Source organism: Gossypium raimondii, chromosome 11 (assembly GCF_025698545.1).
Source record: "Gossypium raimondii isolate GPD5lz chromosome 11, ASM2569854v1, whole genome shotgun sequence".
In the NCBI taxonomy this organism is placed as follows: Eukaryota; Viridiplantae; Streptophyta; class Magnoliopsida; order Malvales; family Malvaceae; genus Gossypium; species Gossypium raimondii.
In genome coordinates, this window is record NC_068575.1 from 5,701,428 (window position 1) to 5,719,245 (window position 17,818).

Sequence of the window (17,818 nt, forward strand, 5' to 3'; positions counted from 1 at the left end):
CCTTGGTTGGTAGCCTGTTCAACAAATAAATTGACGTGTTCAGTACCTCAGCCCAAAATTCTTTTGGCAACTTGTTTTCAAACAACAGACATTTCAATATGTCCATTACTATCCTATTTTTCCTTTCGCACACCTCATTTTACAGCTGAGTGTAAATGTTGGTGAGCTGATGATGGATTCCAACTTCTTTATAGTAGCTTTCAAATTTATCAGAGGTGTACTCAGTTCCATTATCAGGCCTGATCTTCTTCAGCTTGCTTTCGGTTTGGTTCCGAACTTTTACTTTAAATTTCCAAAATACTTCAGCTACGTCAGTTTTTTGTTTCAAAATATAAACCCAACAATACCTGGTACAATCGTCAATGAACAAGACAAAGTATCTACACTCATTTAATGATGATATTTTCATAGGTTTGCGTACATCAGAATGAACCAACTATAAATTTTCATGAGCTCGCCAAGTTTTGTTTGTTGGGAATGGTAACCTCGTCTGCTTCCCAAGTTGACATACTTCGCAGATGCCACTTTGCTCCTCAATACCGATTATTCTTCAACCCAACTTGCCTCACATGTTCAACTTAGGGACTTATAGTTCACATGTCTCCATATTTTGTGCCAAAGGTTCACGTCATCTACAGAACTGGTATAGGTTTTTGGGTTCGCCAAATTCCAGTCTAACATAATTTCTATTTTTCATCGAACCTGTTACAACTTCCTATCCCAATAAATCAAATATAATGCAACCACAATTTTTAAAAGCCACGTTATAATTTTTCTTAAGTAGTTGACCAATGCTAAGGAGATTTTGATCTATTGCAAGTACTCATAGAACATCTAAAATTACTTTAGTACCTTATGGCAAGCTAATCACCACTTCGCCTTTGTCCTTAAGTTCTAAGAGTTCGTCATTACCAATCCTCACCTTAAGATCACAACTTCTATCAATTTTCTTGAAGATGATTTCATCTGAGGCCATGTGGTTGGTAAATCCACTATCAATCAACCAATCTTTCGCGAATCTATTTTTTGATGCAGAATATGTGGTTGTGAACACTTGCTCCCCTGAATATGATCGCTTTTAGCTGTGAGTGTGCACATTTTATTACCTTTTCTTTTTGCATACCTTCTGCACGTGTCTCAACTGCTTGCATGATATGCATTTTATATCTGGTTTGAACCAAAAATATTTCTCCAGGTGAGTTTTTCTCTTGCAGCGCGAGCATGGATGATATTTCTTTTTCCACCATCTTGCATCAACTTCTATTTCATCTTTGTCCAACCTTTCTTACTCTTATGTTTCTAGGGTTTCACACTTTCAATACTCAAGGCTAGTAATGCTTCTTTTGTGTGTTCCTCTTGCCTTGATGCTCTTATTTGCTCTTGAACATATAGGGCATTTATCTACTTTGGAAAATAAGTGGCTAATAGGTCCCTTAAGTATTCAATTTGTTGGAACATTTGGCAGCAAACACCAAACAGATTTGCAAACAGAAGCAAGAAGAATCGAAGCAAAAAGAAAAGCAAAACAAAAGCAGTGAACAAAGTTTGAATACTCAAAAAATTGTAACTGAACATTACCACTTTTTCATTCAAATTTGAAATATAAAAGAAGTTACAATGTACATTGACAGTTACCTAATGTATTTAACTGCCCCAACTAATACAAACCTAGTTGCTAGCTAAAATTAATCAAATATAGCTGACCAATCAGCCATTACATCAAAAGATCTTATCACTAACTTAACTTCTACTAACATTACAAGCAAACTAAGATTGAACTAGACCAAATTACATTAAAACAAAACAGCAATGTTGGTTGCTTCATTCGGTCCAAAAATCATTCTTGCGCACCAAGCAAAATGAGCTGAGCTCTGTAGGTGCTGCTGGTCTCGACAGTAGCTTACTGCTGGCTTCATGTTGCATTGCAGTCCAGCTCTCAACACAATTGAGGAAATCTTAGATTCATACCCCTCAGGAAGTGTTGTAATGGCCTTCCCAACGACAATGCTATCTGCGAATTGTTCCTCAAGTAACTTGATGTTATTAACTACCAGCATAATTTTGTTTGCATATTACTTCACTGTTTCAACCTCCTTCATCTTCAAATTCTCGAAATCTCTCTTGAGATTAATGAGTTGTTGCTGTTTGGTCTTGTTTGAAGCTCCCTTTTAGCTTATTTCAACCTTGTTTTAGAGTCTCGTGTGCCATAATACGTGTGAATATTACATTTGAGAAGTCATTCTGAATGCAGGACATTGCCTTTTTAGCTTGCTCGTCACTTTGGTGCTTGATTTGAGCGACTATTACATTGTCCCTTAATAGTGTGAGCTCGATATCAATATTCACAACCTCTTACAAGTCATAAGTTTGCAGGTAGGTCTTCATCTTAACAACTCATATATTGTAGTTTTCACCATTAAAGACTAACAGTGAAGGTGGACAAAAGTTGCAGAATGCATGTTTAATTAAGAAAGAAGCAACAATTACCCTTCAGAATAGAAGTTCTGATACCGATTATTGGAATTTCGATGTTAAGAAAGAAAGAATTGCAGAAAAGAAACAAGTAATTTAGCAACAAAATTATCTACTAAAGTTTCTATTTATTTTCACTCATTTTTTGAACAATGAAACATGAGCATTTATAACAAAAAAAAATCTTAAATATGAAAAGAAAGAACAAAATTTGATGCTAATAAATATAAAATATATTGTACTAATAAATACTAAATCTCCTCCAAAGCTGGAAAACATAACTTGCAATCAAGTTATTTAAATCCAATTGCTTCGTAACTTCATGCTTCAGTTTGCTGCATCTTTACCATGACCCTAGTTCACATTTTAATTCTAGTTAGCCAAAGCAATGAGCTTGCCAATCACTATTTATTTGTAACAGCTTGCCACTTACTGTTCATTTGAGGTTGAACTTGAAGGTTGTTTTGTGATATCAAATTCCAAGCTATCATTCCCTCGTCTATCAATCTCTTTGCCATTTTTATTTGATGCCTTAGAGTAGGCAACAACTTTTTCAATTAGCAAAAGGAAAAGAAAATTCAACAATACTCGATATAGATCTCAAGAACAATTGACAGTGTTGTATATTTTCCCTATATTCACAATGTAGAGATACCATGATAGGTACTATTACATTCCTCGTTATAACCAAGCATGAATACAATGATCACTAACAACGATGTCTGAAAGCAAAGCATTGTAAATTGCCTATGGTGAGAACATCCGGAGTACATGGAAACCTGCTCTACTAATCCTGAAATTTCTTCATCCGAAACAGTTGTTGAAATTTCCATGAGCAAAAGAGACCTATCAGTCAAGCCCCCCGGGCAGTACCTAAAAATTGTTACATCCGGAGCTGAATGTCCCCTGCATGACACAGTTATTAAAGCAGAACCTCGGGCCCCAGTGCTCTCTGAATCGGATAGGGAAGTATTCATTTCTTCAAAATTCTCAGGCCTTGCCTCCAATCTGACCCAAAACCATTCTCAACCAGATTGTAAATGGTGATGCAGTTGTTTATAGTTCAAAAGTGATTTAAGATCCTCTCGTATTCATGGTCAATAAAAACATAACATGATGTTATGAGAAAAGAAAAAGGAGAGGAATCTCTATATATACCTGATTCTGCTTCGAGGCAAGAGAATTGCATTCATTCTTCACTGTGTTGGTCAACTGCAGAAATCTTTGCTTCTCCCAATCTAACCCTCTTTGATGTTGGACTGAGTTTTGCTTCATGTACAGTATTGTGTTTAGATTCACAAGAACTATCATGTAAGCCAAATGGTTGAGATCCATTGACTGGATGAACTGCTGAGATTTTATTCCAAATAATAGTAGATATCCTTGGAGTACCATCGCGAGAGATGCATCGAATTGAATGGGAGAAGTCCTCAAGGAAACAATATCCCTCCAACTTGATATACCAAACTTAAAGCAGAACTGCCTATTATCATACTTGGACGAGAGCTGAGATAAAATCAGAAGCAGACCATGGTGAATCCAATATGTGAATCGATAACAAAAAAACCCAAAAATGTTACAGAAAGTCAAATTCTCGTAGCATATATACAATTAAATATGTTATGTTTATATTATACTTTGCGTAAACTACATTTAAGGTCACTCTAAAATAAAATTTGTTCTATTTTGGTAACTCTAAATTTTTTCTCAATTGAGATAAAAACTTTGCGGACCTTTCTATAATTAATCCAAAATATTTCTTTTCCTTCTCTGCTCTCTGTAACTCAAAATGGAGAAACCAAAACAGGGCATCACAAAGCTACCTGTCTTTCACCATTTTCTCAACAATAAATCTGCGGCAACTACCAATGATAACCCATCATACATCCTCAAATAATTAAAGAAGAATAAACATATATAAGTAAGAATTGAATGAAGATGTTTTCAAAGATTTATCATTGAATTGGTTCAATCGACTCGCCCAAATTATAAATGCTAAAGAAATAAATTACAAGCAATTGAACGAAGATGGTTTCAAAGAAAAGACACGACCTATGCTACCCTCTATGAATGTTGACCAACACCAAAAGAATTCACTCTTAATCGCCACGAATGTTCAACCCTTAACGAAAATTGTTTCAATTTATGTAATTAGATAATATTTTACACAAAACATTAACACAATTCCTAATGATTTATATAATTAAATAATATTTTGTCTAATTAAAGCTTACTGAAAGCTTATTCTAGAAATTACATCCTAGGACTCCACTATTTTTGTGACTTAGAATTGTATTTTTACTAGATTTGGGGCTACGTTTCGCTGTGGCTTTTTCTAAGCATATTTGAAACAGAAACATATAAATATGAATGGTGGATGAACTTGAAAGGAATTTATGCAATGATAATTGCTGTCGAAATCTTTTTGAGATCGTTTTGAAATTGATTTTTTATTTTAAAAATGAAAATGGAGTCGCCACCAATCACTTTCAGGAGGTGTGATCGGGCCACCTCGTAATTTGATCATTTTAATAAGAGGTTTGATTTACTAAAAAATGTTTTTCGGTCTACAAAAATCCAAAAATGGGTTCAGGAGTTGGTTATGCACGAGGAAGGATTACCACCCTCGTTACCTCCAAAATTGGTACCCAATTGATTACTTGATGTCTTAATGTCGAAAATTAAAAATTTGAAGAGAATTTAAAATACGATCCCTTTGTATTAAGATATTTTAATATAAAAGACTTTATTTTGAATTAATCGAGAAGAAGGATCATGCCCCGTGAGTTAGGCCATGACACCTTTAGTTTACGAAAACCAGAATAATTATTGTTCAAATCGTTGCTTAAATCTCGTTTTTATATTTTTGAAATGGATATTCAACTATTTTGGTTTTAGAAAGAAGCCATATCCCGTAAGTTAGGAGCACGACTCTTCTAATTCCAAAAATAATGAACATTGCCGTGGTTTAAAAATTTTATTTTTTATGCATCATGCGAATAAACAAACATAACACTTAAAACGATATGCATTTAATTTATTTGGGCATAATATACACATGGATAAATGCTTAAACTTAATGTATGATATATTGATAATGAAATAATTTAAAATGGTTATGTGGGTAAAATGATAAATAAAAAGTAAATAAAGGAATATTATAATAATGACATAATTATAATAATATTAATAAGCATATTATAGTAATTATAAATAAATGAAGTAATTTAAGATAAATAAAATGGAAAATGCATGATTAAAAAGATAAATGTACATGACATGAAAGTGCCGAAAATAATAGGAGAAATAATAAATAACAAGAGCACACTAAAAATAAAATAATAAATGACAATAATAAACAAAAATTGTACCAATAAAAGCATGTATACAATCTAATTTTTAAGGATGTATAAAAAATAAAGAGGTAATAAATAAATAGATAAATAGATAATAATAAAATAGTAATAATAATAATAAAGACACAAAAGAAGAAAACAAAAGAAATAAATTATCGATAAAAGAAAATAAAAATATAATAAATAAATGAATAAAAGGATTAAAATAAAAATAACTGAATAATATATAAATAGATAAGTATATGAGTAAATAAATGAATAACGTAAAAGGAATAATGAATAAATAAATAAGCGAATAAGTAAATAAATGAATAAAAGAATTAAAATAAAAGGACTTAATTGCAACTTAAATGAAATTAAAATTGTAAATCGGGACAAAATAAATAATAAGGGCTAAACTGTAATAAAATAAATGAATAAATAAAGGACTAAATCAAAATTTAAATGAAATTTAGGGGGCTAAATTGTAAATAAAAATAATAAAACAGAATAAAGAACCAAAATGAAATGTACGAAAAGAAATAGGGACTAAATGGGAAAATATCCCAAACCTTATTAAACCCACCGTTTCTTTGGCAAATCAAGGGGAAATAGGACCAATTGAAAGGCATTTAAAAATGGAAGGACTAAACCGACAAATATCCCCCATACAAAACATGCTGATCATAGGGATGGTTCTGGTCAAGTCAATGGGTTGACTAAAACGACATCGTTTCAGGTACCCACCTCTTTAAATGGTCTAAGGACCAAAATGAAAATAAAATAAAATAAAGTGGAAAATAAAAAATAAAAAATAAAAAAAGATATGACTAGATTGAAACAAACCGCAAAAGCGGAAGGACCAAGGCAGAAATTAGACCCCCTTTTAAAAACACGCGGATCCTAGCTAGGGTCGGGTTGGCGGTTTTTGGCTTCAAAATGACGTCTTTTTGGGGCACGCCGGCCAAAACGATGTTGTTTAACCTAGCCTATATAAACAAAAAAATTATTAAAAAATTCATTATGTTTACTATTTTTAAAAAAAAATTGAAAACGTTTTTTCTTTTTCTGAAAGGGGTCTGGGTTCGGCCATTGGAGCTACCCACCGCGGCCACCGGCCATCAGCAATGGTGACTGCCATCTTCGATGGCTGAAAAAATCCAGAAAATCCCTGTTTAATCCCCTTTTTTTCTTAAAAACCTCATTTTGGGAAAAAAGGTCAAAACATTAGAGAAATTGGGCTGACGGTCATGAAACCTTTCGGTTTTCTTCCCTCCGGCGAAGCCTTCAACTAAGCCCTAGGGGGACTCTAAGGCTTCTCGAGTCGGACACGGGCCTCCGACGACCGAAAACAGGTAAGAAATCTTTCCTTTTTATTTTTAATCTTATTTATTACGAAAAAATAAAAAATAAAAAAATCAAAAAATTACCTTTTAACTTTTTCTTTTCTTTTTTTATTGCTTTTTCGTCTCATGGAGGCAGTTGACGATGACAGACCTTGAGGCGCGAGCTTGTTGACGTGGGTGCGGCGCAAAAGGGGCTAGGGTTTCTATTTTTTTTAAACTGTTTAGGTTTTTGGCCATTTGGGCTATTAGGGTTTTTATTATTTTGGGCCATTTAGGCCTGTAAATTTGGGCTTGACATTTTCTGTAATTGGATTGTTTTGTTTTTTAGTTTGGACTTTTTTGTATCATTTTTGTTTAATTTTTCATTTTATTTGTTTGTAATCTGGGCCTGGGCTAAATTGGGTTATTCACTTATAACATTCATAGTGTATCTTATCTTAACCTTGAATGGATGATGGGTTATATATGTGTGACTTGTTTATTTTGATTTAAATGAAAGCTTGAATTCTAATTATAGATAAGCAACTAAAAGTTGATGCGTTGGGTGTATACTTCTACATTATATAGCTTCTTCCATAATAGTGGAATTTATAATCAAATAAATGGATCCTCTTATTGACATTACATGATAGATAGAAAGTAATGTGGTCATGAGTCATTTGTCTTAATTATAAATAACTTAATTACCATTTGTTAGTAATTATCTTTTCATGAAGGAAGATATAATAGTTATCATTAGGTAAAATAAGATCGAAGATCTAAGTCATGATATTTTAGTAGTTTGTAATTAATAGACAAAGAGTCGAAATTTAATTATAAATTATTTGAACTCAAATTATAAATGTCCAGTTAATTCCCCAGTAACTTGAGACAACCAGAAACGATAAATTAAACTTTTACCCATTAATTCCATAAACTCCATATTTGAAGTTTTAATACAATTTCACTTAGCTGCACGGCATACACGTGCTTGTGAAAAAAACTTATTTCTCCATTATTTAATATGCAACTTCATAAGGCACCAAGCAGCCATTCAGTCAAGGGCAGAACACAACCCTGTAATTGGTCCCACCAGGGCAAGCAAATAGGCTTGTTTGATCATCTTTAGGGTAACTGTAAGCATCGGGGCATCTTGCCTTGAAGAACCTGGACAAATCCGTTGGGCCACAATGCCCTGAATTGCAACAATATTGATCCGTTTTGTAGACCGTGCAAGGGTTATTGCACCCACCTGGGGCTTTCAACTGATTAGGGCACTGACCTATGATATCAGCTGTGCATCGAATAACCTTGCTGCACCGGCCAGATGTTGGACTAAATTCCATGGGAACATTAAATCCATCAATCAGGGAGATATCATAGAAATCCAAGTTGTTGAACTGGTTTAATGCGAATTCAGCCAAGGTGTTTGGGGGTGCACCATAGGCTTTGCACTGAAGTAGGCCCCCACAGTCACCGGTTTGGCATCTGCCTCGTCCGGCTCTGTCGAATTGGCAATTGGTTCGACCCCAGATACGGGCTCCTGCAGTGCCAGGATTCACTTGTAGATTCCAAACTGCGCCTCTGCTCAGCTCTCTGCCACCACCAGGAACGGCTGCTGCCCAGACCTTGTAAGGACAGTTGTTTCGAATGTCAAAACTGGCAGCACTGGCCACCGTGAAGCAGAGAGCAATAAAAGAGATTGAAAATAGAGAGAGGCTTTTGAAGTTCATCTTTGATATTAGCTTTCTACTTGTATGTAGTGTGTTAGGAAAAGGTGGATTTATAGAGTTGTGAATGCGGTTCAGGACCAGTAGCTAATGTAATCATATAAATGTTACTGGAAAAATAATGTTGAAGTTAGGTAGGAAATTAACGTTGTATTGGCATTAGAGGTAAAAGTCATATAGGAAGAAACTTCCAAAATTCCAAATTCCAAATTCTTAATTATCCTTTGTGGAATAATCTACAAATTAATGATTCTATGCCGCTAGATGATATGAGATCATTTATGAACAATGACGTGGTTATGCCTACAAATTAATAATCTACAAACTAATTTTCCAACCATAATAATTCACACTTAATAATAATTTATGAACAGTGGCTTGGTTATGTCTACGAAAGAAGACTAGGACCATAATAATTCCCACTTAATTTTCCTTCATTTCTTCTTCTTCTTCACCAAAATTGACTTACAAAAAGCTTTAAAGTAGACTTCAAAGTAGAGTGTTGTAATAAAGCTAACAATTTACTCTTATTTTTTTTATTTTTAATGTTTACTTTTATGAAACTATATGAAAAAGCATAACAAAAGTTATTGCATAAAAATATTTTTAAGTGTATTGGTGGTCCATTTGTAAGTGTAATGTGAATTCTATTAATTTTTTACTTAAAAATATCAATTTTATTTTCTTTTTTAATCTATGTATCTTAAAATCTTATTTTAAAAATAAAATATAAGTTTTAAGGAAATCAAAATATGAAAATTAAACTTTGGGTTAACTTTTTTTTCAATCACATGATTTTATCTCTACGATATAATGAAAAGAAAAGATGATATAGAGTTTAAACCCATATTATCTAAATGCCAAACGAAAACTCTTATCATTACTCTAAATAAGTCTTCACCAATCAAATCATTTTATTATAACAATTGATAAACTTGTTTTAAAACTCTTATAATTGATAAACTTTTATAATGTACAAAGTAATAAATGAAAAAAAAATGTTGTCCTAATATCCAATGAATTTACGAGTTCTAACTAGTATCAAGAAAAACAAGCTTTAAAAAAAAAGTAATGGATAAAAATTATGTGAAGTGTAGCTTTCTTTTCCACTAAATCGTCCATTTTAAGGGGGTGGGAATTCATGTTCTTCAGCACCTTACCTTTGTAATCAAATTTAAACCCATTAATGATGAATATCCATTTCATGGTAATTCATTTTTTAGGAAATGGAATCTGATTCAAATGAAGACTAAATATAGGAACCAAGGTGAAGGGTTTGATGGGAGGGAATACCAGGACAAATGGTGTCCTCTAGCTCTTTGGAGTGAAAGATTAAGGGTGATTCAAAGGGACCCTTTATTTCTCTTATAGAGTTCAAGTTTTAGATCCACTTTATTTCTCTTTAATGGGTTTTCTTATTTTTGAATACAATGATTTTTTGTGCATTTTTCCATCTCCATCCAATAATCATCTGAAGAGCCACAATTCAGCTTCACCAGACTCCAAAATACCCAAATTCACAAGGAGGAGAGGGCCATACGGTCCCCAACCTAGGTCCCACCCCTTTCGAACACGGCACGCACAATCTAGGATTCAACCACCATTGGGATTCAATCACAATCCACCCTTCTTTGGATGATTTTACAAAGAGAACGAAGCTTAGCAAGAAACAAAATTTCATCAATCGATAACCTCTTCTTATTGAACACGAGCTCGTTGCGAGCCAACCAAATGGACCAAAGAAAAGAAGCGGCGCAGATGAACCACCATTGCTTTAACAAACCTGCAAAATTCATGTTAAATAGCTTAATTACATTTTAATTAATGGGTATACTACAGAAATTGTCACTAAACTATGGTTCAAATTATGTTTCGGACACTCAACAAAAGTGATTATTTATTATTATTTTTTGTCAGCAATAATTTTTTATTTTATATATTTTTAAATTTATTATTTTTATATATTTTTGTTGTTTAGATTTAGGATCAAATTGAGAACACTTGTAAATTTTGAGGGCTAATTTTTTAAAATCATGACTAAATTGATATAATATGTAAAAGTTGTGGGCTAAATGATTGAACTATACAATGTGGGTGCTTAAATTGCAAACTTTTTATTTTGGGTGCCTAAAATAAAAAATTTTGATAGTTGGGCTTGACATTTTTTTGTAATTGGAATGTTTTTTTTTTAATTTGGACTTTATTATTATTATTGTTTAATTTTTTATTTTATTTGTTTGTAATCTGAGCCCGGGCTAAATTGGGCCTCTACAATTGCAAAAAAAAAAAGGACCCAAGTAGACCCTGAATGGATGATAGATTATAAATGTGTGACTTGTTTACTTCAATTTAAATAAAAGCTTGAATTCTAATAGATAAGCAACTAAAAGATGATGTGTTGGGTGTATACTTCTACATTATATAGCATCTTCCATAATAGTGGAATTTATAATCAAATAAATGGTAAATAATATCTTCTCATTGACGTTACATGATAGATAGAAAGTAATGTGGTCACGAGTCATTTGTATTAGTGATAAATGACTTAATTATCATTTGTTAGTAATTATCTTTTCATGAAGGAAGATTAATAGTTATCACTAGATAAAATAAGTTCAAGAGCTAAGTCATGATATTTTAATGGTTGTAATTAATAGATGAAAAGTCGAAATTTAATTACAAATTATTTTAACTCATATTATAAATGTTCAGTCAATTCCCCTGTAGCTCGAGACAACCAGAAACGACAAATTACATAAACTTTTACCCATTAATTCCATAAACTCCATATTTGAAGTTTTAATACAATTTCACTTACTGCACGGCATACACGTGCTTGTGAAAAAAACTTATTTCTCCATTATTTAATATGTAACTTCATAAGGCAGCAAGCAGCCATTCAGTCAAGGGCAGAACACAACCCTGTAATTGGTCCCACCAGGGCAAGTAAATGTGCTTGTTTGATCATCTTTAGGGTAACTGTAAGCATCGGGGCATCTTGCCTTGAAGAACCTGGACAAATCCGTTGGGCCACAATTCCCTGAATTGCAACAATATTGATCTGTTTTGTAGACAGTGCAAGGGTTATTGCATCCACCTGGGGCTTTCAACTGATTAGGGCACTGACCTATGATATCAGCTGTGCATCGAATACCCCTGCTGCAACTGCCAGATGTTGGACTAAATTCCATGGGAACATTAAATCCATCAACCAGAGAGATATCAAAGAAATCCAAGTTGTTGAACTGGTTTAATGCGAATTCAGCCAAGGTGTTTGGGGGTGCACCATAGGCTTTGCACTGAAGTAGGCCCCCACAGTCACCGGTTTGGCATCTGCCTCGTCGAGCTCCGTCGAATTGGCAATTGGTTCGACCCCAGATACGGGCTCCTGTAGTGCCAGGATTCACGTTTAGATTCCAAACTGCGCCTCTGCTCAGCTCTCTGCCACCACCAGGAACGGCTGCTGCCCAGACCTTGTAAGGACAGTTGTTTCGAATGTCAAAATTGGCAGCACTGGCCACCGTGAAGCAGAGAGCAATAAAAGAGATTGAAAATAGAGAGAGGCTTTTGAAGTTCATCTTTTAAATTAGCTTTCTATTTGTATGGAGTGTGTTAGGAAAAGGTGGATTTATATAGAGTTGTGAATGCGGTTCAGGACCAATAGCTAATGTAATCATATAAATGTCTACAAATTAATAATCTACAAAATAATTTTCCAACAAGGAAAAGAAAGATTTTTCAATTGAGATGGGATGGTATGGGATCCACACTTGACAACTTTGGAACAGTGACTTTGTTATCTCTAGATTCACAGGTGATGCTTCAATTAATAGAAGTAGAAGTAAATCAATTAGTTCTTAAGAGATTACAAAGATCATAACTTATATGAGATTTTACTGCTAGAAAGTTCCATCAATCAATAGTTATGTTGAGTGAATTTATAGACAAAATAGCCCAGAAATTGTAAATAGCAGAGCAAACGTAAGGTTGCAATAAACTGAAGCCTTTAATTTTCTTTTTCGTGAATGAAATGAAAAGCTCTACATAAAATTAGAAAGCCTCAAAAGAAGTTTCAAATAATTGTAAGCCTTTTCCTCTACCAAATGCAAATTTGGCAATACAATCAGCTTCAATATTTTCCTCTCCAAGGATATAATCAAGAGACTAACTTTCCACTTTTTGCAAGAGTTTAACTATGCGTCTGATTATTGCTGAATTTGAGCACTTGGACAAGGAATCGTTGATAGCCTCAATAACTTTTATGTTGTCTGTTTGCACTAAAATTTTATGATAATGCCTTTCTTGCACCAACAACACACCATCAAGAATGCCCCACAATTCGGTTTTAATTGTTGAACAAGGCCCCAAACGACGATTATAACCAATTATCCATTTTCCATTGTTCTCTCTCACTACACCTCCGGTGGCAGGGCATCCCGTGTTAATTTTAACAGTTTCATCTATCCTTAATTGGATCCATCTTTCTGCTTCCACTGAATTCACCCTTGATAATTGCCTCACAGGACCTCCATTACAAACAACAAGATATTATTTAGTTCAACTATATACATTTTTTTACTATTTCCTCTGCACTCCATGTCACACCTTGAAAGATACATATATTATTATTCTTCCAAATACACCAAGTAACAATGCCAAAAATGCACGACCAATCTACATCCCTCATAACTAAATTATGACCAATCTACACCTTGAGTGATCTGGTACCTAACATCTTTCGCTGTCCCACAATCTCTAATGGCATGAATTACATCCTCCAATTCATGACCACAGATTGAACATCTCGCATCACTACCAATTCCACACCTCAATCGCTCCTCCTAAGTAAGCAAATGTTGTTTGAGAGCCAATCAAAGAAAACCCGAACCCTTTGAGGCCCTGAACCTTCCATGGCAGATTCCAAGCCTCCACCCTAAGATTCCACAATCTCTCCTTGATCATACGAGATGCACTTTTAATAGAAAAACTCGCCAAGGGATGCGGTGGTGGAATACTAGTAATATGCCCAGTAATTTTTTCCGATAACCAAACCCGAAAAAACTCTAAATTCCACTTACCTTCTTTTGTAACCATTAATTTTATTTTTAAGTAACCTTTAATTTATTTTTTATGGTAATGTTTCATTAAAAATCAAATAGTTAAATAAATAAATAATTGAATATCAGACTAATATAGGGCAAAATCCCACTCAATACCCAACATCAATGTCAAAGACATGACAGTAAAGGCTGAATAGTCTAAGTCAAGGTCTTTGCACAATTTGCTAAGGCATTAATTGAAGCTCTCTCTTTCTATCTCTGTTTTTCTCTCAATTTCCCTATCAAGTGGTGGATTAAAACTATATACATAGAATAACTGGTAATTAACAACATTTATTATTTCCACAAAAAGCATTTACTGTTTCTAATTTTGGATAATAGTTATGTATTTTCCTATTTTTCTCTACTTAAATCACGTGAAATTAACAAATTTTAAAATTCCACAAGTTTATAAAGACAAATAGACATAAAGTTGTGCTTTTATTGTCTTCTCCTTTTATGATAAAAGATATATTTCAGGTTGAAATATGCTATTAATATCTTTAGTTTTATCAATTTTAAACGTTAAAATTTTAATTTTTTTAAATTTAAAATCCTAATTCAATTAATTTTTATCAAAATTTATCAATTTATTGTTTTCGTTAATTGTATGTTACATTATATGAAAATAACCTAATCAATATGTTAAGTTAAGTTGATAAATTATGGAGAATTGAACGAAAATTTCTTCGCCCCCACAGACGACTTTCCGTTAATGTTGAAACAAGAAAACCGACCTATGCGACCCTTCACTCTTAATCACCATGAACGTTCAACCCCACACGAAAGAGGACTGGGAACATAGTAATTCACACTTAATTTTGCTTCATTCTCTCTCCTTTTTTTTTCTTATTCACGAAAGTCATACTACTAATAATAAAAACTGACTTACAAAAGCTTCAAAGTAGTCTTCTAATGAAGCCAGTCATTTTCTGTTTTCTCTTTATAATACTATTTTTTTAAATAAACAATTATAAAAATTGACTTACAAATTCTGCAAAGTAGATTGTTGTAATAAAGTTAACATTTAACTCTTAATTTTTTTTGGTGAAAGGAAAAAAACAAAGATAAACAACTTGTAATGACCCAAATTACTGAGAAGGATGAGTCCAAGGAAGAAGAGCAACATCTCAACTCATCTTTTGTTGAGATCCATTGGCAACAGTTAGAAAATGACAGAAAAAATTTGCCTAATCCTATTTACTACTGTTTTTGTACTCCTAATTTGAAGGATCAAGGAGGAAGAAAACGAAACCTATGGCTGCCACGTCTACTCAATTATTAAGTTAATCAACTGAAGGAATTTATCGAACACTTTAGAGTACCTTCACTCTTTTCTTCACTCATATCCACTTATTTCCTCAACAACCTGACTCTGATACCAGAATGTTAAGTATAAAATCAAGTGGAAGCTGAAAATAAGTGTCACATTTATTGAAGATAGAAAGCTGGCTTTTATAGCCTTACAAATGACAATATAGAATCACAGCTAGCACCTATATCACCTATAAACAATGATCACCACTAAACAGCTTTAAAAACACTAAATAATTCAAACAAATCCATCTCAGAAAACACGTACAAAATATGGGTATAAAGGCTGCCCCATAGTAGATGGCTAAGTTAATTATGTTTTAGACCTCCTCATATTATTTTCAATTTTCAATTTTTTTCATATTAAAATTTTAAATATAGACAACTTCACATTTTTTAATATTTATATGGTGTTATGGGATAAATTATTTTATGAACTTTTCTTATCACATCATTCATGATCCTTACCAATTAAAAATAAATATATCATCTTTTTTCCGCATTATATGTACAGTTGGTAAGAAGAGATCGTGGATGATATGGAAAAAAAAAGATTAAGTATTTATTTTTAATTTGTAGGGACCATGGATGATGTGTTACGGAGAGCTTATAAAATATTTTTTCGTGTTATGGTAATTATTTGATACACCACCAATGGAATTTCTTGGAATCCACAAGCGGATTGAGAGTTTCACAAATACCACAATTTTCATATAATTACTTTTTTGATTTTTTTTATTACACCCTATAATTCTCATGTCAAACTCAAATTAGTGAAATGAAATAAACGGAAACAGATTCTACAAAATTAGTGAAAGTTAAAGAAATTGGCACAATATCCTTTAAGCATGTAATAATTCAGACTATGAGGCAATGAGTTGGAAGTAACTGAATACAGATAAAGAAGTTGTTTTTCGTTTTATTTTTAAATGAAAGTTGGAGAATACTTTTAATGGAAAATAAGTATACCTGTTCATGGGTCAGGTCACTTGGCACGACCAGAAGATCTGCTTGAAAAGTGGCAGGATTTGACAAAAATATGAGCCTGAAAAATGGCTTTGTTTGCAAAAAAAAAAAAACTGTTGTTTTCTTGCTATTTTTGCACTGTTTTACTGTTGTTTTCGTACTTTTTTTTTCTACTATTTTACAATTATGTTGTTACTATTTTGTTGTTATTATTTGAATATTGTTTAACTCTTATTTTATTGTTAATTTTGTTACTATTTTAGAGGCATTTGTGTGTTGAGTTGCACTTATTTTAGTGTTATTCAAGTATAAAGATTTTTAAAATTTTATTTTCAATTTGTTGGGAAATATTTATTTTTAATGTGTTATATTTTTTAAAATAATATAAAAATTTTAATACAAGTGTGCCGGACCCGAGTTTTAGCATATTTATCCAGGTCGGGATTGGACAAAATTTTAAGCTAATTTTTCGAGCCAAACTTGGGCTTGAAATTTTATCAAAGCACACCCCAAACCTGATCCGTTCTATGAATAGATTTAGAAATGAGTAACAAAAATCATGGGGGAATGGGGACCGTTGCTTTTGAATTTTGATGCTCTTCTTTTCTCTTGCTTTTGGTCAGTATCCCAAATTTCCGTGTAAAGTAACATTGACCTTGGCCTCCATAGCAATACAGTTAACACCATTACTGTTTTTGGGATTGAATCACAAATATTTATAGTATTCGCCATATATAGATTTGTAAATTCTTGCTCTAATTCACTTGAATCATAACTCGACCCAAATTGAAACGTTGATTGTAGTTATATTGTTATTTAACTTAATGTTTATATTATTATTATTTAAGCTAGTCAGGTTGATGTCACGAGTTAATCGGACAGCAATTCGATGAAGAAAATTATGAAAATATCCTTCTGTAATTAAAATAAGTTAATATTATTCGAGGGTACTTTAGTCTTTTTATTTAAAAAACCAATAAAAACATAGGCATAAGATAAATTCCACAGATACTCTTACTAGAAGTTGGATTGCATTTTATCCATATTACTTTTAAAATTAGTAAATTAGTCCTTGTATGTTAGATTAAAGAGCAAAGTAATTCTTTCTGTTAAAAAATTCATCTATTTCAACTATAAAAATTGATGTAGCTAACAAATTAATCAGACAATTACTTGTGACATGCCAACGTACAATGACCAATTTTAAAAATATAATATGGATGCACCTTTTAATAGAAGGACTAGTTTTGATCTAAAGTACAACAACTAATTTGCTATCATTTTAATAGAGGGACAAAATACAATTTGACTCGAGTATAAGGGTCTCAATGATACTTTTACCGTAACATTTTCTTTCATTATATACATTTAGTAAGCAAAAAGAAAAAAATGTTTTTCTTAATTTTATTTATCGCTTTCAGTTCCAAGGTGTCACTAATCGCTCCCATATAGCTAGCTTCAAATTAAGTTTTATTTATTGCTAAGTCTATATTATCAAAGATGTTAATGGGTTGGATTGGTTGGGTTTATATATGATATTAGTACATTTTATATTTGCTCAAGCCCAGTCAAACATA

The 17,818-nt window shown here is 32.6% G+C and overlaps 2 protein-coding genes across 2 annotated transcripts; both read right to left on the reverse strand.

The window, feature by feature from the left end:
• Positions 1 to 8,032: 8,032 nt before the first annotated feature.
• On the reverse strand, positions 8,033 to 8,903 carry LOC105761410 (thaumatin-like protein). The gene has a single exon (XM_012579214.2). The coding sequence runs from the start codon at positions 8,863 to 8,865 to the stop codon at positions 8,191 to 8,193; it is 675 nt and encodes a 224-aa protein (XP_012434668.1). The 5' UTR covers positions 8,866 to 8,903; the 3' UTR covers positions 8,033 to 8,190.
• Positions 8,904 to 11,604: 2,701 nt separating this feature from the next.
• LOC105761409 (thaumatin-like protein) lies at positions 11,605 to 12,478 on the reverse strand. The gene has a single exon (XM_012579213.2). The coding sequence runs from the start codon at positions 12,438 to 12,440 to the stop codon at positions 11,766 to 11,768; it is 675 nt and encodes a 224-aa protein (XP_012434667.1). The 5' UTR covers positions 12,441 to 12,478; the 3' UTR covers positions 11,605 to 11,765.
• Positions 12,479 to 17,818: the final 5,340 nt, after the last annotated feature.

Coding starts and splice junctions, on each gene's coding strand:
- LOC105761409 (XM_012579213.2), bottom strand. CDS start 12,440: ATGAACTTCAAAAGCCTCTCTCTATTTTCAATCTCTTTTATTGCTCTC.
- LOC105761410 (XM_012579214.2), bottom strand. CDS start 8,865: ATGAACTTCAAAAGCCTCTCTCTATTTTCAATCTCTTTTATTGCTCTC.